At 46.4% G+C, this 26278-nt stretch overlaps 1 protein-coding gene across 3 annotated transcripts; it reads right to left on the bottom strand.

Moving 5' to 3' along the window:
- Positions 1-2004: 2004 nt before the first annotated feature.
- Positions 2005-26278, bottom strand: MFRP (membrane frizzled-related protein). Of its 3 annotated transcripts, none has more exons than XM_061592919.1 (13): positions 25998-26278; positions 20550-20700; positions 19363-19494; positions 18825-18983; positions 18175-18403; positions 16763-16893; positions 15503-15628; positions 14606-14682; positions 13220-13368; positions 11444-11574; positions 4131-4265; positions 3286-3413; positions 2005-2960 (listed from the first exon to the last, which is right to left on the bottom strand). In XM_061592919.1, the coding sequence occupies exons 1-13, from the start codon at positions 26130-26132 to the stop codon at positions 2736-2738; spliced, it is 1908 nt and encodes a 635-aa protein (XP_061448903.1). In that variant the 5' UTR covers positions 26133-26278; the 3' UTR covers positions 2005-2735. The 3 variants fall into 3 exon arrangements, with proteins under 3 accessions (XP_061448903.1, XP_061448904.1, XP_061448905.1); XM_061592920.1 differs by lacking the exon at positions 25998-26278 and adding an exon at positions 22804-22875 and having other exon boundaries at positions 20550-20803; XM_061592921.1 differs by lacking the exon at positions 15503-15628.

Below are 26278 nucleotides of genomic sequence, written 5' to 3'. Positions count from 1 at the left end.
GGTAGCGCACAGCAGTCACTGCTCGCTTTATCCCCCATGGATTTGTCTAACCCCCCTTTTCAAGCCCTCCAGGGTGGTAGCTATCGCTACCTCTTGTGATGGCAAATTCCATAGTACTGTGTGAAGAAGACCTTGCTTTTGTCTGTCCCGAATCTTCCAGTATTCAGCTTCCTTGTATTCTAGAGCTTTATGAGATGAGGGTGGGACTTCTCACCCCTCATGTATGTGCACAAGTGTACTGCAAACACAGTCAGGCATGCATCCCACCCACAACTGGTTTGCAGTGTTTGATAGACTGGACTTGACGCCCAGAAGGATCTGGGTGTTTTTCTGGTTTGACAGCAGCAGCAGCAGCAGCTGGGCAGGCTTTGCTCCCAGATCAGTTTTGCAGACTCTGCCGTTGCCAGCTCCCTTCTGCAGAAACTCCTCCCTTGTCTTGGGGCGATACTTCCCAGATTTAAGCATGTCTCCGATGATCTCAGAAAATACCACGCAGCAGGCACGTGATTATGGAGCATTACTAGAGAAAAACAAGCCACGCTTGTGGTGCAGAGCTGCTAGGACTGCCCCATCTCACACTGGGCTCCTGCTGTGAGGAAGGGCCAGATATAAATCAAATAATAATACATACATACAGCTGGGCATTTTAGCATGTTTGAATAATCTTCTAAAACGTGTGCACCTGCATGCATATGCGCAGTGAGACTAGATCTCTCTTACTGACATGCTAGTTTTCTATGGGTGGGGAAATGATAGGAAATAATTAACTGTGTTCTCCCAGCTAAAGCCTGAAATACTACAGTGTCAGGAATAATGCATGTAGTTTCTACAGGGAAGGTTTCTACAGTGGTAGAACACATGCATTGCATACAGAAGATCCCAAGTTCAATCTCCCAGGGCTGGGAGAATGTATATGGTTCTCCATCTCTCCATTTTATCCTCATGACAACCCTGTGAGGCAGGTTAGGCTGAGAGACAGTGACTGGCCCAAGGTCACCCGGTGAGCTTCATGACTGAGTGGGGATTTGGACCCTGGTCTCCGAGGCTCTAGTCCGACATTCTAACCACTACACCACACTGTTGGCAGCAAGGTGGAAGAGATGTCAGGTGGTTAAAAGTTAAAATCCCACCATCAGAGTGGAGGAGGAGGAACAATGTGTGTGTATGAATGCCCGTTCAGCAGAAACTACTTGTAAGTGGAAAAGTTGCATAGCAAGAAATGAAGCTCTCTCCCTTACACACTAGCTTTCTTCTTGTGGGTTTTTTTTGGCTTTTGCTTTGGTACTATTAAAAAAAACAAAAATGGGTATCATCTCCCACCTGCATTCTGAAGTAGTACAGTCTCTTCGACCGCATCGGGCCACTGCCACCTCATTCTGCTGTGATAAAAGGAAGAAATTCTGCAGCGCTGACAATTATTGGGGGGTGCTGGTGTGGGGCAGTGTAGAGCACTTCCATATCACCACCCACAGGTCAGAAGAATCTTCCTTTGGATATAGGATTCCAGGAAACACTGGAAGCCCCCAAAGCATTTGCCTGCCTTACTTCAGTTACTCTGCGGGGGTCATAACAGCTCCATCTCCAAATGAGGCAACTCTGAACTCTTCATAACCCTGGCACAATCATTATTCAACCAAATGTGTTCTGGTTTGAAATAGATTCAAGAAGGCCTTTGCTACAAGGGCTGGATGCATTTCACAGTGCCCCCACCCTCTCAGGATGAGCAGAAGCGGAATACGTTTTGCAAAATAAGGAAAAATGTACTGAATTTTGCTTGATTTGCATGGTTTATACAGGATCCTCAATCCAGCTCTCTGACAAGTAATTTTGAGGTTTTTTTGTTTTCCATACATACAGAGTCCTGAATGAAGGGCAGAGCTGAAATGGAGACTCATGTAAAATCACAACGCAGTGAACTGCTACAGTGCAATGTGGTGCTGCGTTAAATGGAACAAAAAGTTCTTATTTGCTGATATATAATCAATAACTATTAGGGTTGTCACTCAGATTTTTATTCAATGCATGAATCACCTAAGTCTGAATGAATCTGCATACAAACAGCATAATTCCCATGGACAAAACTCTCATTCTTTGTTTTCAGATGATACACGCATATGCCACTGACGCATAACTACATGTGCAGCTGCAGGCATCCATTTCACAAGAGGCTTTTGCTCCCATGCAAGAGAAGAATTCCTCCTCTAAGAAGGGGCTCACAAGCTGTGGATTCGTACATACGTATGTTAAAAATCATTAACATTAATCATTAATTTTGTAAAAATCTGCCTTTTAAAATCGATCATAAAGACTTCTAAATCAGCCAAACTAAATAGTGCAGCTCTAATTCTGATGGAAGGCCCTGCAGCCTCCGTTATATTATCATTCACTTTATTTATACTGTGTCGTCAAGTTGCATAGAGCTTTACAAAGGATATGAGGATGGGGACAGGTCTCAGCCTTGAGGTGCTTATAATCTAAAATTTGACCCAATAGTGCCACTTGGGCTTCTGATGTTGAGACTCCACTCCACTGATTCCTTAGAGAGACATTTGTGAGTGATGCCGAGAGAGTGCTGAGGCTGGACTCGATTTCAAGGCCCTTCCGGAAGGAACTTCCACTTGGGAACTGGCTGCCTCCAAAGGTTCTCCCACCAAGGCGGGTGACGATGAGAGGGGTGTTCTGCTGACATGGCACCTCAAGTGGAGGGTCCTCCTGACTAAGCAAGGGCAGCCCCTTTATGGCAGGACGCACTCCAAAGGGTTGGTGGACTCAGGCAGAACATTACAGTTCAGGGGCCATGGGAGACCCAAAAGGGTGAGGGACTGCTGGCAGCTCTGTTCAGCTGCCAGGCACACAGAGCGACAAGGCTGCAGGATGCCCCCGTCCGGCGTGCATTTTGGTACAAAGAGGCTGCACATTAGCAAGCGCAGAGATGGATAGCAAGAGAAGTCCTTCAGCATCTGAAAAAAAATATATGAGCAAGGGGAGGGAGGGAAGACTTGTCAGGAGATGGCTCATGCACTTGGCCTTGGCCAACTGACTTTGTGGGCCTTTTCTCAGGGCTTCCCAGGCCCTGGAACGAGCCAACCAACCAACCAACCAACCAACCAACCTACCTACCTACCTACCTACCTACGACAAGGGGATAGGGAAGCCCAGTGGGCCAGATTTTTTATCTCTCCCCCTCCATCCCGCAGCAAAGAGCTCTCTCTACCTTCTCCCACGCCAACAGCCCAGCACCCATGGCCCTCCCTCCCTCTTTCCCCCACCTTCTGTCAGGCTCACCATATAGTCCAGGAGATGCTCTTCAGCCTCTTGCTGGTCTGTGATGGTCAGCCAGATGTTGGGGAAGGAGGTGGCGTTGTAACTGAGACCCAAACACATCTCCACCTCAACTGGCTCACAGGATGGCTCTGCAGGTGGGAAAGGAGAGGGTAAAGAGGTGCTTCTTTAGCATTTGCCAAAAACTGTATAGCTAAGGTGCTAGATACCCCTCTGTAGAGAGGGAATTCCACAACTTCAGGGCTGCTACAGAGAAATCTCTCCCCTGGGCCACCATCCCCCGAATGTGTGAGGGTGGCAGAACTACCACAAAGGCCCACCCTGTTGATCTCAATACTCAAGAAGGTCTGTAGGGAAGGAGATGGTCTCTGAGATATTTGGGGCCTAAGTCGTTGAGGGCTTTAAACACTAATGTGAACACCTTGAATTGGGCCCGGAAATGAACTGGCAGCCAATGCAACTGTTTTAGAACGGGTTATATGAGTTCTAAAAGCAGCCCCAGCAAGTAATCTGGCTGCTGCATTGTGGACCAGTTGAAGTTTCCGAGTCATCTCCAAGGGCAGCCCCATGTAGAGCGCATTGCAACAATCCATTCTGGAAGTTAACAGAGCATGGAGTATCCTACATAAAACAAAATAATATAACACCCACCCCCACATAGCCACAGAAAGCTTTGACAGCACACTAAAGCAAACAGCATTATCAAATACCTGGGGAAAGAGATGTCTTTAGCTGGTGCCAAAAAGATGTTCAACAACATCTGCAGACCCAAGGCTGAAGAACAGTGTTTTACACCGATGAATGCAGGAATCTAATAAAATTGTGTTTCATGAAGGACTAGCACTCACCGATAGGTAAATAGGAGATGCTTGTGCAGTTGAATTCGTCGCTTCCATCTAGGCAGTTGTGCCAGCCATCGCAGACCAGCTCCTGAGCTTGGCATTCACCGTTTCTGCAGGAGAACTCCAATGGGCTGCATGTTTCTGCAGGGTGGGGTGAGAGAGGCAAGAAAGAGGACAGCAGAAATCATGGGTAGCTCCGCCCTGCTAGATGGCAGAGTCAGTCTTACAGTCAGGGATAGGGAACCATTGGCCAGAAGTTGCTAGAGTACAGCTCCCATAATACCTGAGCATTGGCCATGTAGGCTGAGGCTGACGAGTCCCACAACATCTGGAGGGCCACAGGTTCCCCATCCCTACTTAAGGCTACATTCAAATGGCATCCTTGGCCCTTTTCTGGAGGAAGTGCTAAAGAAGCTCAGACAATCTGGAGACTCAAGTTCTGTTCCAGCCTCTGCCACTGAGCTCTGAGTATGAATGACCTTGGCTACCTCACTTAACCCTTTTTGTTTTTTTTAAAAAACTAACAACTTCAATTATCTGAAAAACTGGGCTAACTCTGCAGAGTTGCACTGGGAGTGGTTCAGATGCAATCTTTTTACAGTTTTATCTCAGGGGAAAGCCCTTCCCCCTTGAGAATCTGACAGGACTTGGTGTGTGTAGGTGCGGGTGTTTGCACCTGCTTATGTACATTTGAACACACTTTGTTTCAATCACCTGTCAAGTGTCTGCTTGGCTCCGCCCAACTTCCATATCCTCAGAATTCCATCGGCATGCTTTGTTGCAAACTTTGAACCCCCTAATAATCCTCCCCTCACTGGGTCATACTTTGCAGCTGTTTAAACACTAACTTATTTTAATTAACCTCTGCAAAGCTTTCTCTTCCTTAATCTGCACAGGAGATGAGATCCTGCAAAGTCGTATGCGCAGATAGTGTCATTATATGGTTTAGTCACTAGGTGGCCACTAAATCTGGGTAGTAGAGTCAGGAGCTTCCAGTTGCTTTGCTCTTCTTAAGAGAAACAACAACATTCTTCTAAAGAGTAAAGGTGGTCATGTTGGCCCATAAAGAATATTCCAAAGTTCACATTTGGACGGTACCTTTATAAGGCCCAGCAAAATGTCATAAAATGGTGTGCAAGCTTTTGAGTTCCCCAGAACTCTTCATCAGGTTAGACGGGGGTGAGGACGAGAGACAAGGCTGTTGGTATAGAGCCATCCATAGGTACCTTCGGACTGTCAGTATTTTATGGAAGATTATCAGAACTTTAGGTTTGCACATTTAAAGTGGATTATGTGGCTCAGGACCCCGATACCTCAAGGACCGCCTCCCCCCATATGAACCAGCTCGGACCTTGCAATGGTCACTGGAGGCCCTTCTTTGTGTGCCCTCTCTATGGGAGGTTTGGAGGTTGGCAACATGAGAAAGGGCCTTTTCAGTGGGGCCCCCAAGCTGTGAAATGTTCTCCCCAGGGAGGCACCAGGCAAAGATGTTCCTCTTTACCCAGGCCTTTGGCCCTTGATGGCCTCTTTTAGTGGGGTGGGACTTGTATGCCTGCCCTTTATTTGTATTGGTTGTTGTGTTTGCTTTAATCTGGTTTTTAATTGTCAGAGGTGTTTTTAGGTTGCATGGATTGTGTTGTTTTAATCAGTTATGTAACTTGCTTTGGGTCACCTGGTGGGAAAAGGGACAAAATAAATAAACGTGTCCTGTCCCCCTAGCACAATAAATCCAGTTTAAAAACAACACGGCAGGACTTTTGTGGTTTGGAAAGTGGCGGGGAAACGTGTGGGATGAATGACTGGAAGATGTGTAAACGAACACCCTGCAAGCAAATCAGGATGCTCATTGTCATATAACCATCCAGCAAACAAATTGGAACAAATGCTCAATAAAGACCTCAGTCTAACCAGAGGGGGCTGGTGCCCATTGGGACTGGTAGGGGGGAAGGCAGGGAGGCCAACAGCAGGTAGAGCTAAGGCCAATGATATGCAGACCCAATTGATTCTAGTCCTTTTATGCTCTACAAGGGCAACACTGAGCCTATGGAAGAGGAAGCTGACAAAGAGTGCCAATCCCTGGACAGGTTGTAAGTAAGGTGGCAGGCAGGTGGGGGGGGGCTGGCTGATGCCAAACTGAGGTTGGCAGGGCAGTTTCCCATTCACCCAAGTATGCCAGCCCACACTGAGACTAACCACGCATAACTATGCAAGCAAATAGGGATGAATGCTGCTGGTTGTCTGGAGGAGTCCAATGCCTGCATCTAGTGAGTTTATGAAGGAGCATGGGAGGATGTAGTAGACATTCAAATGAGGTGTTTTCAGGTTTCATTTTGCACCGCAGCCTCCTGGGAAGAAGGAACACCTAATGGCTGAGCCCCCATCTCTGTTGCCAATTCAACAACCAGCTCACAAAGAGTCCCAGGGAACTTGAAAGCTTGCACACTATTTCATGATATTTTGGTTGGCCTAGCTAGCATTAACATTCCTGTCCAGCTTCCTGGCTGGTGCACCGCCTAAGTCTTCCATTACAAGCTTCTAGCTACGACAGCTACGTTCTCCCTCTGTTGTCAGGGCAGTTTGAATTTGAGTTGCTGGGGATCACAAGCAGGGAGAGTGCTGTTGCGCTCAGGTCTTCCCATTAGCCTTCTGGTTGGCCACTGTGAGAACAAGATGCTAGACTAGATGGGCCTTTGGTCTGACACAGCAGGGCTCTTCTGATGTTCTCACTTGCATGTGAGCTGTCATCAGAACATAATGTTCTTATCGGACAGTGACTCATTAACTGTTTAGGTTATAATTTTCAAAGTTCAGCTGCCTGCCAGGGGGCAGGGGGAGAGAATTAAAATTTCCACCTCTGAAAATTGCTTTTTTGGCAAGAATTGAAAGAAATATAGACATTTTGTCCAAATAGGTAAAGTGTCTGTGTGCTGTGCATGCGAGTGAGACTTTCAGCCAGACCCAAGAACTTCAGCATCTCTGGAAAGGAGGATTTAGGCCTTCTGAATAATTATTGTTTCATTAGAATAAAAGTCTATAACGGTCTACCGATGTGAGCTAATGCTTGGGACAATGCCACCCCAGTGTACAAATCAGAACTAAATAGTTGATTTTATTTGTATCTTGATAAATGTTATGTCAATTTGTTTTTTAAGTTTTGAGTTTATCTGTATTTTTAATGAATGTATATATTGCTGTATGTAAACCTGGTTATTGCCACCCTGTGCTCTTACTGGGAGGAAGGGCAGGATATAAATCAAATAAATAAATCAAATAAATAAATAAACCACTTAAAGTTTTTTGTTGATTAAGGGGCATATAAATCTTGTTCAATAAGTAAAATAAAAACTTGGGGAACATAACACCCCCCATAAGTGAAGGGGGAAGAGTCTCTGTCTGCATGTGAGTGAGGGAGAGCGAACACAGTCCAGCACATTGTTTGAAGGCATCTTGAAAGTCCAAGGTGTCTCTCTTGGGGGACTGAAGCAGAGTAACAGATTTGTTGCCTTACAGAAATGTCTCCTGTTTGCCTCCACGTATGCTCTCCGCAGAGCTTGGAAAAGTTACTTTTTTGAACTACGACTCCCATCAGCCCCAGCCAGCATGGCCACTGGATTGGGCTGATGGGAGTTGTAGTTCAAAAAAAGTAACTTTTCCAAGCTCTACGTATATATTTATAAATAAATATTACAAAGAGTTTCTCCAGATGACCTGTTTATTCAGCATTCATACTCATTTGCATGCACACTGCTTATGTGGAGGTTAAACTATGTCCAGTCTTTACTGAGCATTTGCTTTGATTTATTTGCAGGGCTGCCATTACTGCCCCTTACCATCTGCTATAGTAGTCACCTCACTCTGCCTAATAATAGGGCCGGCCCTGCAAAGGAAACAAGTTTGGGTGGTACTCTGGCCCAGAATGCCTCATCATTCGAGGAAGCGGGGATTGTGTGCTAGTGATGGGTGAGACATTAGATTTTTTTGGAGTTTAATGAGAAAATGTCCAATTTGCATTTTCTATTCTTTGAAATTCACACTTCTCCGAATTTTGTGATGCAGTTCTTCAACCAAACAAGGTATAAAAAAATTAAAATACTGGGGAAAGGGCACATAAAAAGGCATATAGTGGTGAAAATAACATACAAGAATGCATTATATTAGGGGAAAGGGTTTGCAAAAATGAATAAAAACTGCATACAAAAATGCAGGAGAATTTTGCACTAAAATTCTAATGAATTTTCACGACTCCCCCCCCTTTTTTGCAAATTGCTATGGAAATGTGGTGAACTGAATTTAAAATTGGAAAAATGAGAAACTGACAGAAACCAAAACTGACACATTTGCCCATCCCTAGAGTGTGCAGTTCCACAGCTTAGCAGGTCTGGCTTGGAGTCAGATAAAAGCTTTCCTTTATTTACATGAGAAGCTTTGGAATTAGCGGTATTCTCGCTGAGGGATTTCTCTCTCCCCAGGATGGAACTTTCCAGCTATAAGTCTAAGCAATAATTATGGAAATCAAACAAAAGAACCCTTAACTGCCAAAATGCATATAATCCCAGAAGAGCAACATTTGTGTGAACAAACAAATGTCATTCTTCTCAAGAGATGTGGGCAAACAACGTGACCCCTCCAGCACCACCAGGGCCACCTCAAGATTTTTGTGTCTGTGGCTGAGGCCGCTTCTCAAAGCTCCACTACTGAGAGAAGTTCAAACTGATGTGGCAAAAAGCAGCGGCTTCATGGCGATTGGGGATGCAGATGTTGTGGGCAAGGGCTGGTCCCTTTTGGGCTACTCGGAACCTTTTCTCTGAATTTCTCCTCTCCCCCCCCCCTCCCCTGCAAGCTTTCAGTTTAAGAAAAAGCGAGCTTTTAGGACAGTGAAAAAAGCAGGTAAGAGAAAAATCAACTCCTTTGAAATGTGGTGTTGGAGGAGAGCTTTGTGCATACCATGGACTGCGAAAAAAGACAAGTAATTGGGTGTTAGAACAGATTAAAACAGAACTATCACTAGAAGCTAAAACGATGAAACTGAGGTTATCATACTTTGGACACATCATGAGAAGACATGATTCACTAGAAAAGACAATAATGCTGGGAAAAACGGAAGGGAGTAGAAAACGAGGAAGGCCAAACAAGAGATGGATTGATTCCATAAAGGAAGCCACAGACCTGAATGTGCAAGATCTGAACAGGGTGGTTCACGACAGATGCTATTGGAGGATGCTGATTCATAGGGTCGCCATAAGTCAAAAATGACTTGAAGGCACATAACAAAGTCCTGTTTGTTTACAGAAATAGAAGGGGAAATGAGAGAACAGCACTGCTGGTTCATTAGTGCAAATGGGGCACTGCCCCATGAATCTCAATCTGCTCTCAGCCAGCTCCCATTCACTTGCCTTCGTACTTACAAGCCAGTCCAGGGGGTGGCAATGCCTCTCAGCTCCCTCCTCCATAGTTTCAGTGTTGCCCCTGTAGAACTCAGCAGGGAGGAGGGGGATGGGGAAACAACTAGGCCTGCAGACACGCTTAGTTACTTCAAAAGCAGCCAGACTGTTTTCTCTGGCTTTGGTTTAAAACGTATTTAAAATGTGTTTGCCCCTGGCTGGACACATCTCCCATCCCCACTGCTGATCTCAGACCTTTTAAGGACCACCCACAATGAAGCGCTGGGCCAATCACTCTCTCGGCCAACCTACAGTAAAGTGTTTTCATTGGACACACCTCGGAGTGACAATGAGTTTCTCTACCAATCAGTTTTGATTTCAGCTTCAAGCTGATTTCATGGAAAAACGCAACGGAACTGGATTTCCCCAGGTTTTAGGCTGTGGGCATGCTAGTCGCTTCACAAGCAGCGAGAATGGTTTTTCTGACTGCACTTTGAAGTGGCTCTGCCCTTGGCTGGCCACAACACCCTTCCCCACTGCTGACTTTAGACCTTTCAGGTCCACGCACAGCAGTGTTGGGCCAATCACAGTCTCTGTCTGAGCGTGCAGCAAAGAGTTTCCATTGGCCACACCTGGAAGGCAAGCGGGTTGATCTACCAATCAGCTGCGACATCTGCCTAAACCTGAATGAAAAACAAAACAAAACAAAACACTGGAGCTGATCCAACGAGGTTTTAAGAGTAAAAAGGGGCAGGGTTTGACTAACGTCTTCTGTGCCTTCAGAAGAGAGAGATAGAGACACACTGGAACTGGCAGCACAGTGAGTGTGTCTCTACCCTTAGAGTAAAAATGGGTGGAGTTTGACAAGCGTCGTGTGTCTCAGAAAACAGAGGTGGAGCAGCTCTGAAGCCAGCACAATGGCAAATGTCTCTCTGTCCTAGTGGAATTATTTGGCTCTGCCGGTCATTGGTTCTGACTCCATCTGCTGTTGGTGTCCCTGCCTACCAGTCCAAATGGGCACCAGCCACCACGGTAAAATGGTGTAGGCAAACAGGGACAGTCAGGGACAAAGCCTTGCCACCACTTCCACAGCAAGGTCACTATTTACCACTCCTCGGTGTGACAAATCAATTAGCTTTTCTCTGAGACAAAGCCACCAGACAAGCTAAGTAGAGTATTGGCACATGAGGTGCCGCCTTATACTGTGTCAGATCACTGGCTCACCTACCTCAGTATTGGCTACACTGGCTGGCAGCAGCTCTCCAGGGTTTGAGGCAGGGAGTCTCTCCCAGCCCTACCCGCAGATGGTGCTGAGGATTGAACCTGGGACCTTCTGCAAGCAAAGCAGATGCTCTGTCACCAGAGCTTGGCAAAGTTACTTTTTTGAACTACAACTCCCATCAGCCCAATCCAGTGGCCATGCTGGCTGGGGCTGATGAGAGTTGTAGTTCAAAAAAGTAACTTTTCCAAGCTCTGTCTGTCACTGAGCTACAGCCCTTCCCCTTGTGCTAATACATGCATTTTTTTGGTACACTTTTCACCTAAGACATGAATATTGGTACCCATTGTTTGGTTGGAGAAGCACGTCACAGGATCTCGAGAAATGCAAATTTCAAAGGATAACTATGTTTCAGTTCGCGTATTAGTAGTTCAAAATTAAAAACAAATTTGAACTTCTCCCCAACCCTGATAATGAGGTTCCCCCCCTTATAAAGGGGGAGTACAGAGTTAAAAAGGAGAAGGTGCCTCTGAAGCTGAGCACAGGCAGAGTTGCCCTTCTCTCATCGAGGCCTAGATGGGGAGGGAAAGCTCCAGAAGAGTTGTGTTAAGAAGGAGATGGTGAAAAGGTGCTGATGAAAAAAAGGGAGAAGAGAGCTGGCCGGCCCATTCTAACTCAGCTGGTGGTAGACAAAGGCTCCAGGAGCCATCATCACCTACTTTCTGTGGCGTTGCGGGCATGGTAAGTGGCGAAGAACCCGTCATCAGCTATGCCCTCATCTGCCACGAACAGGACCGTCATGACATGTTGTGAGGAGGTCAGGACAGGGGGCATGTTGGAGCTGCAGAACCTGCAAAAACAAGAAAGGGGAAACGGACTTTTAAAGAAGCACCCAAGTCGAAACAGGGAAAACCGAGCAAGCACACATTCATCCTGATGTTGCTGGGACTGTTGGCCTGGAGGCAAAGCAAGCACTGACTGAACAGGTAGATGGGGTTGCGCAGCCTCTGATAGATGTTTGGCCTTGTCTCAAGTGACGAGTTGCTCAGACTGAGTGAGCAGGACCAACAGCAGGTGGAGTCAGAGGGTTTACAAGCGGGGCCTGCAATAAAATCTTGCTGTGTGGAATGCAGCATGGAATGTTCCTGCTCAGGGTTCCAGACACGCCCTCTTCCAAGATACTCCATTCCACCACCACCCCCGTTTTCTATTCCCTGGTATAGCACAATGGGGAGGACAGCCTGGCTGGGAGTCCAGAGTCCGAGTTCAAATCCCCTCTCGTGTCTCCTGGGCGTCAAGGGCCAGCTAAAGATCACGCCCACAGTGAGTGGCTCAGGGGTTATGTGCCCTGCCACCTGTGCAGCCGTGGGCAAGCTGCATAGTCCCAAGGAGCCCAGTTGCCCCCCAGCTGGCAGTTGCGGGCAAGGAAGGGTCTGGCTTGCGCAGCTGTGGCAAGCTGAGCAGGCCCTAGCCAGCTGGGGAGGACTAGCCTCAGAGGGAGGCCATAGTAAACCCCCTCTGAATACCACTTACCATGAAATCCCTATTCATAGGGTTGCCATAAGTCGGGATCGACTCGAAGGCAGGCCATTTCCATTTTCCCAAAAGGCAGTCAGTATTCTGTGCCTACTGAGAACGCTCTGTACATATTGAGGTGGTTTATTGGGGGAGGGGTCATCCCTTTAGTACTCCCCCTCCCCATTTAAATATATTCAGTATTTCTGCAAACCTTGATTTCCCTGAAAATGGCGATCCCTTCCTCATGAGTGTTGATGGTGCGGCTTTGGCCACATAAGGACCAGCACTTGGAGACTGAGTTTGCTATTTGCATATAGGCTTGAGTCGGGGGATCCTAAATGTAGCACAGAGCAAGCCAAAGGCTCCCTCGCTGTCATAGCAGCACAGAGAGCCAAGTGTCTGGCTAAGATGGTGCAGAATGTACGCTCCTGGTTCGAGACCCGCCACAGTCTCTTTTCCTGTCAATTGCGAATAACATGCCCACATCTAAATGGACAGGTTGTCCCACAGCAAACACAGAAACGAAAACTGGAACCCAAAATTTATATCTGTCGTGCAGAGCTTGGAAAAGTTACTTTTTTGAACTACAACTCCCATCAGCCCCAGCTAGCATGGCCACTGGATTGGACTGATGGGAGTTGTAGTTCAAAAAAGTAACTTTTCCAAGCTCTGCTGTCGTGTGGAAACCTGACCATTTAAACATGCACGTGTATGGTTTTGCCACTTAAAAAACAAAACAAAACATTCTAGGCTAGTGTTTATCTTATTAACCATTGCAACCTGGGAAATTTCCCCTTGATCTCCCTTTTCCCTTACCCCCACCCCACCTTTCTTCTACCCCCCAAATTAATTATTATTATTAACGTAATAATACGTTTGGGAGATATGAAACTGGCCCTGAAGAGAGGAAGGGGAATTTGTCGGTAATTCTCCAGCATGACTGAGGGTGTGTGTGGAACGAGGGGCCGCCACTATACCTGCCCATGATGCTGGTTGTCCCCATTCCTGCGCTATCGTACACCTCCACGAAGTCATAGTTGCAGTCCTCCTGCGACTCGAGGCTGAAGTTGTGGAACTGCAAGTCAATCACGTGGCCCACAGGCACGGAGATATGCCAGAGACAGAGCTGAAGGAGGAGAGCAGGCCCGGGAGAAAAGCTGGATATTTTGGGGAGGGGTTCTTCCTAGTGAGACCCTGGGGAACATAGGAAGCTGCCTGATACTGAGTCAGATCATTGACCCATCAAGCTCAGTGTTGTCTGCACTGACTGGCAGTGGCTCTCTAGGCTTCAGGCAGGGGTCTTTCTCAGCCCTACCTGGAGACTGAACCTGGGGTTTTCTACATGCAGAGCAGATGCTCATCTACTGAGCTACGTCCCCGCTCGGCAAGCATAAATTCAGCTCCTGGAATTTTGCTACATTTTGAATTTGTGTGTAAATTTCCGTTCGGCTGGAGGGTCTGGCAGCGATGCTGTCATGTGTTGCCATTCACCTCTCAGCAATGCAGTGTTCTAATACAGGGTGGCGAACTTTTTTTCAATTTGAAGGCCGCATTCCCTCGTGAGCATCCTTCTGGGGGCCACTTTCCAGCACTGTGCAGGGACAAAGCCACATCCCCACACTCTCATTTGCCCCCATTCATACATCCGCATATCCTCATTTCTTGTTAGAGAATGGCAGAAGCTGAACCACTGTATATACAATTAGAGATGGAAGGATTTTGGTGCTCGCAGTTTCCCATTTTCTCATTTGGTTCTTCACATTTCTACAGCAATTTGTGAATTTTAGTTAAAACAATCGTCATGAAAATTCATGTTAGTTGAAATTTCTTCTGATTAACACATTTTTGTATGCAGTTTGGACTAATGTACATATTTCTGTACGCAGTTTTCACGTATTATAATGCTCTTTTCTATGGTATTTTCACGTACGTAGGAATTTGTATGCACTTTCCCCTAATATATGCCTTTTGGTAAACACTGTTTGGTTTATGAACTGCATTGCAAAATTTGGACAAGTGCAAATTTTCAAGGACGGCTGTGTTTAGGTTCTCATGTTGTTTTGAAAGTGCAAATTTGATAGATCTGGTTTTAAATGTGATTTGAATTAAGTTCTCCCCCCCCATTCCGAGCCACTGTGAAATAAATAAATAAATAAATGCTCTACAGACAGTTTCTCAAAGTCCCACAGTCACAGTGGTTTTATAAAAATGGACAGTCAGGTGGTTCAGACCCTGCCATATGTTACAGCACTGCATTGCTGAGAGGGCACACATGGGATAGTGTGGGACACAGGCCACAAAGACCAGTGGGGCTGGGGTGAGGTACCCCTCTGGCCTGTGAAGGTACTCAAACCCTTCCTCACCTGCAAATGTGCATATGGCCGAGGGTAATTTGGGGAGAAAAGTTCTCCGTCCAAGTCGGTCAGGGTTCCCTCACATCCTGTAAAGAAACAAATAAATCATGGTGATGGGAGAGCTTGCATTGTTGGTACCAGAGATCAGAATATGTGGCTTAGCTTTGCCTTGCTCTCTGGTCTCTCTCTCTCTCCCCAAGATCTTTTTCTCTGCTCCAAAGGAAGTTTCCTGCCAGGGTTTCAATAAAAAGCCTCCCTCCCACACAAAAAACCCACGCACCCTTTCTTAAGTGTGGACCTTTGGCAAATACCTGACCATACTAACCCTTGATGCCAGCCCTGGACAGGAGGAGCGGACACAATTAAGTTAATAAAAGCACACCTAGTATGGAGAGAGTTTGCTCCTTCTCAACTAGAACCTGAGGACTGCACATATGAAACCAACTAGAAGGAGATTCAGGACAGACAAAAGAAAGGACTTCTTTCCACAGTGCAGAATGGGTTCCGTGCTGGAAGATGATGCGATGGTGATGGCCAAATAAACACATGGAGGAGAGCTCTATCAATGGCTAATAGTCACACAGGCTATATGGAACCTACAGGTTCAGTGGCAGTCTACCAACAGCAGCAGAGGGCTGTTTTCCTTCACACCCTGCATGGAGTTCTCCCAGACATCTGTTTGGCTACTGTAGAAAACAGAATCCTAGACTAGATGGGCCGCAAGAGTGATACAGGAGAGCAATTCTGGAGGTTCTTATCTTTAGAAAAGGAAGATCACAATTTGATCCATAGTTAGTTTCTCCAGTATCGGTATTGGCTACTCTTTGTAACAGCCCCACCCTAATTCTTTTATCATTGCCCCATTGCAGTACTGGAGTCACCTGTGCTGGCTGCTGCATCCCATACCTTTGTGCTTTGTGCTACAGTTGGCTTCATCTCTCTTGTCATGGCAGTCATAAGAACCATCACATACAAAGACAGAAAGAAGGCACAGCCCCTGGTCGCAGAGAAATTCATCCCAGGAACAGTTCTCTGGAACAGACAAATATCCCTGGAGAACAAGAAGCTAAGAATTCAAACTGGCTTGAAGCTGTTTTGGAACCGGTTGAAACCTTCATGGCTTCCCCTTCCTCCCAAAGGGACCTTGGGAACTGTTCATTTCTGAAGCAGCTGATGAGAACTTCTATGGAAGTGTCAACCGTGTGGTCTCAGGTAGTGATGGAGATGGTGGGGGAACCATGACAGTTAAATCTGGTTTCAAATCAGTGTGAGGTTGTAGACCAGGTTTGTCTCTCAGTTGCTTCTCCAATCTAGAAGTTTATCATGTTCTGAGACCAAAATTAGCCAAGGTACTCAAATGGCCAAAAGTTATATATCATTCAGTGCTCGGACAATTTGCAGACTGGGCATCGCTCGAAATTTTCCATTTAGTCATTTGTATGGAGAAAACCATTCTCCCTTGCTTCAAACAACGATGACAAAACTTTCTTCCTTTCTGCTCTTTATGTTCATTCAAATCGCTCCTCTTTCATGAAGCCCTCTCCCCAGTTCATATCCAAAATTGCACTGCAGTCTAATCCAGGGGTTCCCAAAGTGTGATCCACGGACCACCAATAGTCTGCAAGCTACATTCAGGTGGTCTGTGGCCTATCTGTGAATTTGTGGTACATGGCAAAACCATCGCATTAAATGTTTATATTGATTTTTAATTGTGTTTTTATGGCTTCTTTTATTCTTTATATTGTTCTGCAATTTGAATTCTATGGAATTCCATGGAATTCAAACTGGAATGCAAATTTATGTATATATATATATGAAATAAAACAATAAAATGCAATTAAAATCATACAACATCTAGTACAGCACATTATAATTTCTACAACAGGCAGAAAAATCATTAAGTGGTCCTCCAAGACCATCAGCAATTTTCAAGTGGTCTGTGTGGAAAACGTTTGGGGACCACTGGTCCATCTCACTTTTCAGGGACCTCTGTGAATTGTAACTCTGCAAGGGGAACAGGGGTCTCCTAACAACTCTCAGCAACTTTTCCAAACTACACTTCCCAGAATTCTTTAAAGGAAGCCAGGACTGTTTAAAGTGGTAGAACAGTGCTTTAAATGTATAGTGCGGACACCCCGCCTCACCCCACCCATTGGATGCACTTACTTTCACTGGGTGGAATGGCCCGATACCAGGCAGTGAAGCCTGAGGAAGCAGTGTCATCATCTGAAACAAAGACAACCTGAAGCCGGCTGGAGTTGGTGTTGATTGTTGCAGGTGCCACAGAGCCACAGTACCTGCAAAAGCTGCCTGTTAAAAAGGGAGCCAAAGGGAAACAGCTAATATTTTCCCATGGCCCCTGGGAGAGAAAAGGGATGGACATAGATTCATTGATTTCATTTATTTATACGCTGCCTCTCCACAGTGAGCTGTGCCCAAAGTTGTTTACAACAGACACCCGCTTATTATGAAAACACAAAACATTATTGGTTGGTGGATGGTGGGAGGAAAAGCTGTTGACAAAAACATATCAATAAATTCAAAGACAAAAAACAACAGTTTAGCAAACATAGAATACATTCAATACTTTAAAAGAAATATTCTAGGCTTGAATACAGGGAAAAAAGAAAATTAACCAATAAAGTTGCAGACGCTGATCTTATTGCATTCCAAAGAGCCGCAATGGTCTGGCTTCAATGCAGTTCAGAGGCGGGGGCATGGTCTTCTCTGATTTGCAGCTGGCTCTTTCATCGCCTCTAGAGGCAGTCGATGGCTGCAAAAGGGAAATGCTGGGGAAGGTGATGACAGAGTCCTCTTCCACAGCCTTCTGGATGTTCCAGCTGCTGGTGCTAGCTTCGAGAGAGGGTATCCCAAAAACATGAAGCCTGGGAATTGTGGAGTACGGTTGAAAGAAGGGTTGCCAACTTTTCTTATTGGTCCCTACTTTTGCACCTTTAACAGCAACTAGAACTGCAGGGGCTAGGCCTCCTGTTCCGTGAAGAGCTTTGTCTCCTGATTTTGTGTAGATCCACTTGCTGCTAAAGGCACATGAGCTACCTAAATCAGTTGTTCTGATCAGCTGGCAACCCCAGGTGAAAGCAGGGGTTTTTTTTGGGGGGGAGGGGACTATTTCTCAAGGGAATTCTCCAAAAATGAGTTTGCAGGAACACTCAACTCAAATGTTCAACAACAATCACAAGTACGATTGTCTGTACAGTTTTTATCTTGCCCTGTCCCCAAGGAGCTGAGAGATGGTTGACATGGCTCCTCTCTGAGCTGGGTGAATAGGGCTCTGCCAGGGGTGTCTACTTGTTTTTGCCTTTTTCTACATCTCCTGCCATTTTCTGTAATGTTTTAAACTGGTTTTTTAAGTTGCTTTTATTGCATTTTGTATATTGCCTCGAGACGCGTGGAAGGTGACTAACAAATAAATAAAATGTTTTATATGTTTGTTTTATTTCCAACTGTATTGTTTTTATGTTTTGTTCTGCGCTGCCTTGGGCTCCTTTGGAAGGAAGGGTGGGGTAGAAGTGGAATCAACAACAACAACAACAACAAATCGGATTCAGTTTCCTTACCTGGCACTCCCATCCCACAATGAGGAAGCATTCTGCTCCTGAAATATCTCCAGCCTGTCATAGAGGCACGAGGCAGAATGCTCAAGATCCAACACCTCCACCTTCAGCTGGATCGCCATCCCTGCCGTCACCTGGATGTGCCATTCACACAGGATATTGGGAGGGTAGGGGGCTGGGTAATTGGGGGAGCTGAAGGTGCCCTTGGGGCCATGTAGGATCCCCCCACATGCTGTAAGAGGAGACAAAAACCCAACAATGCACTGAGTGGATTTAGGAGAGGAGAGGGGAAACCTTTTCGACCGAGGGCTACATTCCCTTCTGGGCAGCTTCCAAGGACCACATGCCAGTGGTGGGCGGGGCCAGAGGCAAAAGTGGGTGGAGCAATGCATGTAAACATGTCCTTTGTACAGCAGGCTGGTTTCTGCACACAGCCTTCTCTATGCTTCGTTCAGACAAGCAAGAGGCACAATCAGAGTTCACCTTCAGCATACAAAGAGTAACTTTCGCTTTGGGCAATGTTTAAAAGAGACTTACTGTGATGATCTAGCTCCTCTGAGCTCCTCTACCTACAGAGTGTCTCTGACCTGTCATTTTTTTTAATGGTATCAAATGGAAATCAGGCATCACCCACACAGCAATGGTCTACTCACGTGGTGCTGGAGTTCTGGTTCCGTGCGATTCTTCCTTGGTAGGTGTGCTTGTGGACTCAGGGATTGGCAAGGTCCTGGTGATGGGAGCTGAGGTAATGGTGATGGTGTGAGCATCAGAAGCACCGGGTAAGGGTTTGAGTGGCTCAGGGGATTTCAGCTCTGCTACCATAGAAAGACAATTAAAAAAAGCAAAGAGAAGTCTGACGTTGGCAAGAGGAGACTGAGGTTTGGCTCTCAATACTCAACCAGAGCTGCTTTCTACCCAGCCAGATGCAGTGGAGACTGGGGGCTCCGCTATCAGTGGGGCTGCGAATCCGCTCCTGGTTTCAGCCTGAAGTTTCAAGGAGCTCTCCAAGGTGCTCAGACTAGCACCAGAGCCACCAGTCTCTGCCGTCCAGATCCTAACTGAAGGGCATCACGCAAGATCCCCCTTCTGCTTCTGTTGAATCTTCCAGCTCTCCCTTTTTCTAACAGCAGGAAGAGGCTTCTCGGAGAGGAAGGAATTCGGAAGAGGTCTCGGGGGTGCCTGGGAACTTACGGGAGGTGACGATGATGACGACCAGTAAGGCCAGGAGGAGCAGAAGGACTGTGCTGAGGACAGCCACGCAGAGCCAGGAGAACTTGCAGTCCGGCTTGAACTTCCTGCTAGCGACGTCCCAGACCTGTTGGGCTGCAGGAACAGAAGCAGATTTGCAAAGTAGTATCACATAGGGCAACCCACCCCCCAGTCCCCGCTGGGACATAGGAAGCTGCCCCATTCCAGGTCAAGCTGTTGGTTGATCTAGCCCAGCATGACTTCCTACTCTGGGTTGGCAGCAGCTTCCCAGGGGTTTTAAACAGGTGTCTTCCCCGTCAGCAGCTCCCTGAGATTCTTTAACTTAGGGTTGAGGAACCTCAACCCTGGAGGCCACATGTGGCCATCCAGGCCTCTCCATCTGGCTCTCCCCAGGCTACAGCTCCTCTTCAGCCATGACCCCTCCCCCCAGGCCACACCCCTCCCCCTCCTTGAGTGCTTCTGCCTGCCGAGAATGTGTCCTTGAACTCTGAACTCTAAAGGGAAGGGTCGTGGATTAGTGGCAGAGCACCTGCCTTGCATGCAGAAGGCCTCAGGTTCAATCCCCGGCATCTCCAGGTAGGGCTGGGCTGGAAACACTGGAGAGCCACTGCCAGTCAATGTAGGCAATACTGACCCAGATGGACCAACTCAGTATAAGGCAGATCCCCATATTCCTATGATATTGTTTCTTGCCTGCCTGGATGAATGATATAAAAGAGTGTGCCGAATCTAGCCTATTGTACAAAGGCAAAATTGCCCACTTTGCCTCTGGCCCATGACTGGCCTGTGCCCCACCCCTGAAAGGTTGACGAGAATGTGGCCCTCAGACTGAAAAAGTTTCCCCACCCCGGGCCTATGGCATGAAAAACTCCCCACCTTTGGGCTCAGGGCCCTGAAAGGATCCTCCCACTGGATCACTTGCTCTGGCTCTCTGATGCCAACACCGTCAAATATCGCTATCTAGTGACTGCTGGTGGCTCCATGTCAGTGGAATCCGCTCCAGGTTTTAATCTGAACTTTCAAGAAGCTGTCTAAGGTGCTTCGGCAGAAAGTTAGGGTTAAAACCCGGAGCGGATTCCATTGCCCCACTGACATGGAGCTGCCATCTGCTGCTGCCTAGCAGGTTCTGCCAGTGCCTCAACCCCGTCCTGCTTTCCCTTTGGTGATACCAAAGCCGTTGGCGGAGAGTTTTGTGTGGCTTCCGTTCTCGACGTCTGCTTGACTCTGGTCTGGCCCTTTGTTGTCCTCCTCAAACACAGGGTTGGAGAATTCAGTTAACAAGAACCGAGGCAAAGATGGAGCCACAGGGTTGGCGTTTTCCTGGGGGTAACCAGACACCAGTGAGCAGGGATGGACAAATCTGTCAACTTCGCTTCTCTCCATTCTTCATTTTTTCCAGCCTTAAATTCGGTTCTCCACCTTTCTACAGCAATTTGTGAATTTTAGTTAAAATAATCCTCATGAAAACTCTTCAGCATTTTAGTGTGAATTTCTTCTAGAGACACATGTTTGAAACCAGACGAATATACACATTTTTGCAAGAATTTTCCCCAAATATAATGGATTTTTTGGGTATGTTATTTTCACGAATATATGCATTTTTATGCACATGTTACACTAGTATATGAATTTTTGATTATGTCACTTGGCTGGAGAACTGCATTGCAAAGTTTGGAGATGTTCTGTGGTATAAGCAGAAGGGTTAGCCAGCATTAGTCTTACATGATCCAGGGTGTGTTTAGATGTGTCTCTCTCTCTCTGTGTTAATTTAGTAAACAGATCATTTAGATATCACAAACGGGTGGTTGGCAACAGCCTTTTCAGCTTATAGGATTTCCTCCCAGAAAGGGTAAATCTGGATTAAAGGGGGGGGGAGGACACAGGTTGGCATTTTGATGCCAACTACATTGTGTGGATGCTGCAAAAAATTGCATGAATGAGGAGCATCCATTCCATAGAACATGCCTCTCTGCACTTTTTTGGCCCTTACAATAATATGTGTTATACTATTTGCAAAGCAAGAGCACATACTCTGGAATCTCTTAACTGTACAGTTAAGGCAAAACTGATCTTGCTTTTGCTTAAGGACAGAAGAAGACCTTTGTTGGATCGATGGGCGCAGCAACGTCCACTTAGTCCAACACACTTGGTGAGGAGCATCCCATAATTAGGTAGTTCACCAGCAACCGGCGGCCAGTGGTCACTGTCTAACTTCTGCCCACTACTGATGTAGTACATTGAGTGTCGCAGGGCCGGCTGGTGGCTCCATGTCAGTGGGGCAGTGGGATCCGTTCTGGGTCTTAGTCCAAACGTTCAAGGAGCTGTCCAAGATACTGAGCAAGTTTGGACTAAAACCCAGAATGGATTCCACTACTCTACTGACATGGAGCTACCAGCCGCCGCTGGAGTGTCAGCCTCAGATCAGAGAGAGCATCAGTTCAGAGCCGTGGCTAGCTACGAATCCCAGTGGTAGGATATTCATGTTTCCTTGAAAGCCAGCTGCACTGCGTTCAGTGGGGCTTACTCCTCAGGAAAGTGGACTTACGATTGCAACCTGGCTGACCTTGGGCCAGTCATTCCTACTTCACAGGGTTGTTGTGATGATGAAATAGGGCAAATGGAGAAACCAGGTATGTTTGATTTCTATGGAGTAAGGACAGGACCAAAACCAATGTCGCTAAGAATAAAGCAACAACACAGCAGCTGTGAATTTAAGTATTCAGCAGCCCTGGGCATTTTTCAGTGTCTGATGCAAAACCTAAATACCGCTCAGGATTCCCCCCCCCCTCAAGTTTGGGCTGCCTGGTTACAAAGCAAGGAAGTCTTGCCTTGTAAAGAGACTGCAGCTGGAGCTTGTCGGTTCTAGACTGCACCTCTGCCCTACTCTCTCTTCCCTGCTGCTGAGTAGATGCTCTTCAAACCAAGACAGTGTGGCTTCCGACAGGGAAGGACCATGCTGGATCTCCTCCTGCGTACTTTCACAATATGATAATTGGGTTTATTTTTAGGAACTGGAATGAGAGCAAGCAAGCGCTTTAACATTAATCCAGCCCATAAGGAATAATAATATGTAGCCCTCAGCTACATCAACAGGCGCAATCGCCACCCCAACAACTAATAATAGCACTCATATGCCAGATTTCCAAGTTGTTCAAAGTTCTAAGTTTCCATTATCTTACTGGTCCTTACAACCACCCTGCAAGGTGGACCAGTATTGCTACAAGCATTTCCCAGAAGCGGAGTAGCTGAAGCTAGGAGACTGTGTCATGCCTAAATCCATGAATTGAGGTTTGAACTGGGCACTTCCCAGTTCATTTTCAGCAGCTATGCTACAGTGAGGGCTCATTCACATGGGAACTGAACTTCGCAGTAAAGACGCAGCTTTTGCCATTGTGACAGATTTGAAAGATTCACACTTCCTACCTTCAAATCCGCTGTTTTCCTTTCACACAAGTAGGCATTCCTCTGGAAAGGTCTAGTATCGCTGTTTCCTTGTGGCCTGTCCCTAAGTTTACACTGAAGACCCTGTTTCCCACAGTGGCTAACCAGATATCTCTGGGAAGCCCACAAGCAGGGACTGTAGGCAGTCTCCTTCTTCTTGTTGTTTCTCAGCAATTGGCGCTCAGACAGGACTGCTGCCTGCCTCTGGTCCTGGGGGTGGCATGTAACTATCAGAGCTAGTAGCCATTGATAGCCTTATCCTCCATGAATTAATCTAATCCCCCTTTCAATCCTCCATCTAAATTGGTGGCCATTCCTACCATATCTTTTGGAAGTGAATGCCACTCATTAACAACACGCTGAGCTAAGAAGTGCTTCCATCCTCCCAGCATCCAGGCTCACTGAATGTTCCCGGCTTCTAGTTTTATGAGAGAGGAGAAAAATATGCCATGAGTAATTTTATATAGGATGTGTCACCCCCACCCCTTACTTGCCTTTTTCTAAACTGAAAAGCCCCAGTCTTTCCTCTTGCTCCAGCCCTTTGATAATTTTTGGTTGCCCTTTTTGGGACCTTGTCCAGTTCTGCTATATCCCTTTTGAGGTGTGTCAACATGAACTGTATGCAGTATTCCAAGCACCTTTAACCTATCTTTAAGAGTAAATCTTTAACTTATCTCCTCTAACATTTCACAGGAAAAAAAAATAGGGATGTACTTGCAACATCTCAGTTCTTAGATATCTTGTCAGCAGCCCAGTGGAGCAGCTGGAAAATTGTAGACCCTGAACTTAATGGTTACACAGGAGACCCAATTTAGATGGATATGTGTATTACATCAGTTATGAAATACCAAAGAACATTTCTGTGCTCTCCTCTCTCCCTCCCCCAATTCCATGCTTTACAACTGCTTCTATGTTCTGAGGACAGGTTTAGCCAACTGGTGCTCTCCAGATGTTATTATTTAGTTATTGATTGTTTGTTTGTTTGTTTGATTGACTGAATGGTTTAAAAGCATTTATGAGCCGGTTAAACATTTCAAAAATCCCTAAGCGGTGTACAGTCTAAAAAACAAATAATATATCATTAAAACATAAGTACAACCAAAATGCAGCATAAAAACACATAAAGGCATGTAAAAGCAAATAACACAGAAATTAAGAGGTCTCAAAAGCATAAAACAGGGCCCAATCTTATGGGGCAAGGAAACCCTGCATAAGAAGTCTGAAGCAACTGATGGTTGCTGCTTCATGCATTCAGATGTAAAACAGGGTCCAATCTTACGGGTCAGGGAAAGCCTGGACCAAAAGGTAAGTTGAGCTCCATCTTCCATCAGCCCCAGCCAGCATGGCCAATGGTCAGGGATGATGGAAGTTTTAGTCCAACAACATCTGGAGGGTCACAAATTTCCTACCTCTAGACAAGCCAGTGTGGCATAGCAGTTAGTGTGTTAGACTATGACCTGGGAGACCAGGGTTCAAATCCCCACACAGCCATGAAGCTCACTGGGTGACCTTGGGCCAGTCACTCCCTCTCAGCCTCAGAGGAAGGCAATGGTAAACCACCTCTGAATGCCGCTCATCATGAAAACCCTATTCATAGGATCACCATAAGTCAGGATTGACTTGAAGACAGTCCATTTCATTTTCAAGCATGATTACGTGGGAGTAAATCCCATTGAAAATAAGCAAGCAAATGATCAAACCTGCCCTCCTCTTCCTCCCTCCCATCACCTCCCTCTTGTCCCTCCCCTCCCCCATCCTTCACCCTTCCCCTCCCCATCCCCTTCCAATCCCCTCCTTCCCCTTCCCCTTCGCCTCCGCCCTCCCCCTCCTCCTCCCCCATGGTCAGTTTTACCTATCCTAGGACTACGACCTGAGAGACCAGGGTTCGAATCCCCACACAGCCATGAAGCTCACTGGGTGACCTGGGGCCAGTCACCGCCTCTCAGCTTCAGAGGAAGGCAATGGCAAACCACCTCTGAATGCCACTTACCGTGAAAACCCTATTCATAGGGTCACCATAAGTAAGGATCTACTTTAAGGCTGTCCATTTCCATTCCCGCTCCCCCCAGACAAGCTAGATGCTTTGGTTCAATGTTTCTCACCAATCCTACTTCTAGATCAGGGTAGCCAACCTGGTGCCCTCCAATTGTTGCTGGACTCCAATTCCCATCAGCCCAAGCCAGCATGGCCAATGGTCAGGAATGATGGAAACTGTAGGCTGACAACATCTGGAGGGCTTGTTGGCTACCCCTGTGTTAGAGAAATTCCCCTGAATGCCTTCTTTCAAACAAACCAAACGGAGTTTGCCAACCCTTATAATAATAAATAAATCTGCTGGATTCATTTACATCTTGCACTAATTCAAAAGCACAGAAGGTCTTTGCTTTTGATCTAAAGATCTAGGAAAAAACTCTAGAAACACAGAATTTTAGAGCTGGAAGGGACCTTGGAGGTCATCCAGTCCAACACTCTGCTCCATGCAGGAACCATTGCCAAAGCTTTCAAAATGGAGCACATGAGCACCAGTGTGTAACACAACACAGTGCCTTGGTGTTCACGTGTGTGCTCTGGTATCTAGATGCCAGCCACTCACAAGACTGAGGCTGTGTAAGCACCATACATTTACAGCACATTTCCCCCCCTAAAAAAAAAAGAAAATCATAAGAATTGTAGCTTCCTAAGAGTGCTGGGAATTGTAGCTTTGGGAGGCATAAATTATAGTTCCCAGGATTTTTTTTTTTGAGGGGGGGGAGAATGTGATTTCAATGTATAATGTGTATACAGCCTTAACTTCTAAAGACCCAGGAAGTTGTGAAGAGAGGGACTGAAAGGGGGAAAACACTGCTTAGAACTGCTAATGATTAAGCAGCATATAAATGTCTTAAGTAGATAAGGAAGAAAACTTTATATTAATTAATTAATATAATTAAGCAACTTTATATTAATTAATCAATTAAATTTATATCCTACCCTTCCTCCTCAGCAACTTCAGCAGCTCAAAGTCACCCCCAAATCTCCCTAAAAGCCAGTCACAAGAACACACACAAATAGAGTGGCAGTGTTATCCTGGGGACAGATACCAGCCCATTGGCGATGTCCCTGGTAAAGTAGCCTGAGGGATAGTGCATGGGGGACAGCTCCCGTGACACTGAAGCTTCCCCTCCTTTTGCACATACCTTGCTCTGATCCAGTGCCTCGGGGTACAAGATGACCTCTGTGTCGTCCTTCATGGCTGTTGGGGAAGGTGTGGGAAACATGGACAGGAGACCAGCTCGCCCTCGGCTGCTGCATCCCCCTACCTCTTGTGGCATCGGGCTCCTGGCTGCCTGGCAGCGCCTTCTCCTGTGGCCTTCTGATGTTCACTGCATTGAGAAGGAAAGGACAGCAGCAAGGACCCCCTTCCCTAAGGATGTGCAAGAACAGGAGCTGGGACTGTGCCCAAGGCTTTTTTTTTTCC

Source organism: Rhineura floridana, chromosome 12 (assembly GCF_030035675.1).
Source record: "Rhineura floridana isolate rRhiFlo1 chromosome 12, rRhiFlo1.hap2, whole genome shotgun sequence".
Taxonomy (NCBI): Eukaryota; Metazoa; Chordata; class Lepidosauria; order Squamata; family Rhineuridae; genus Rhineura; species Rhineura floridana.
Note: the sequence above shows the minus strand (reverse complement) of the source record. Positions and strands in the feature narration are given on the sequence as shown.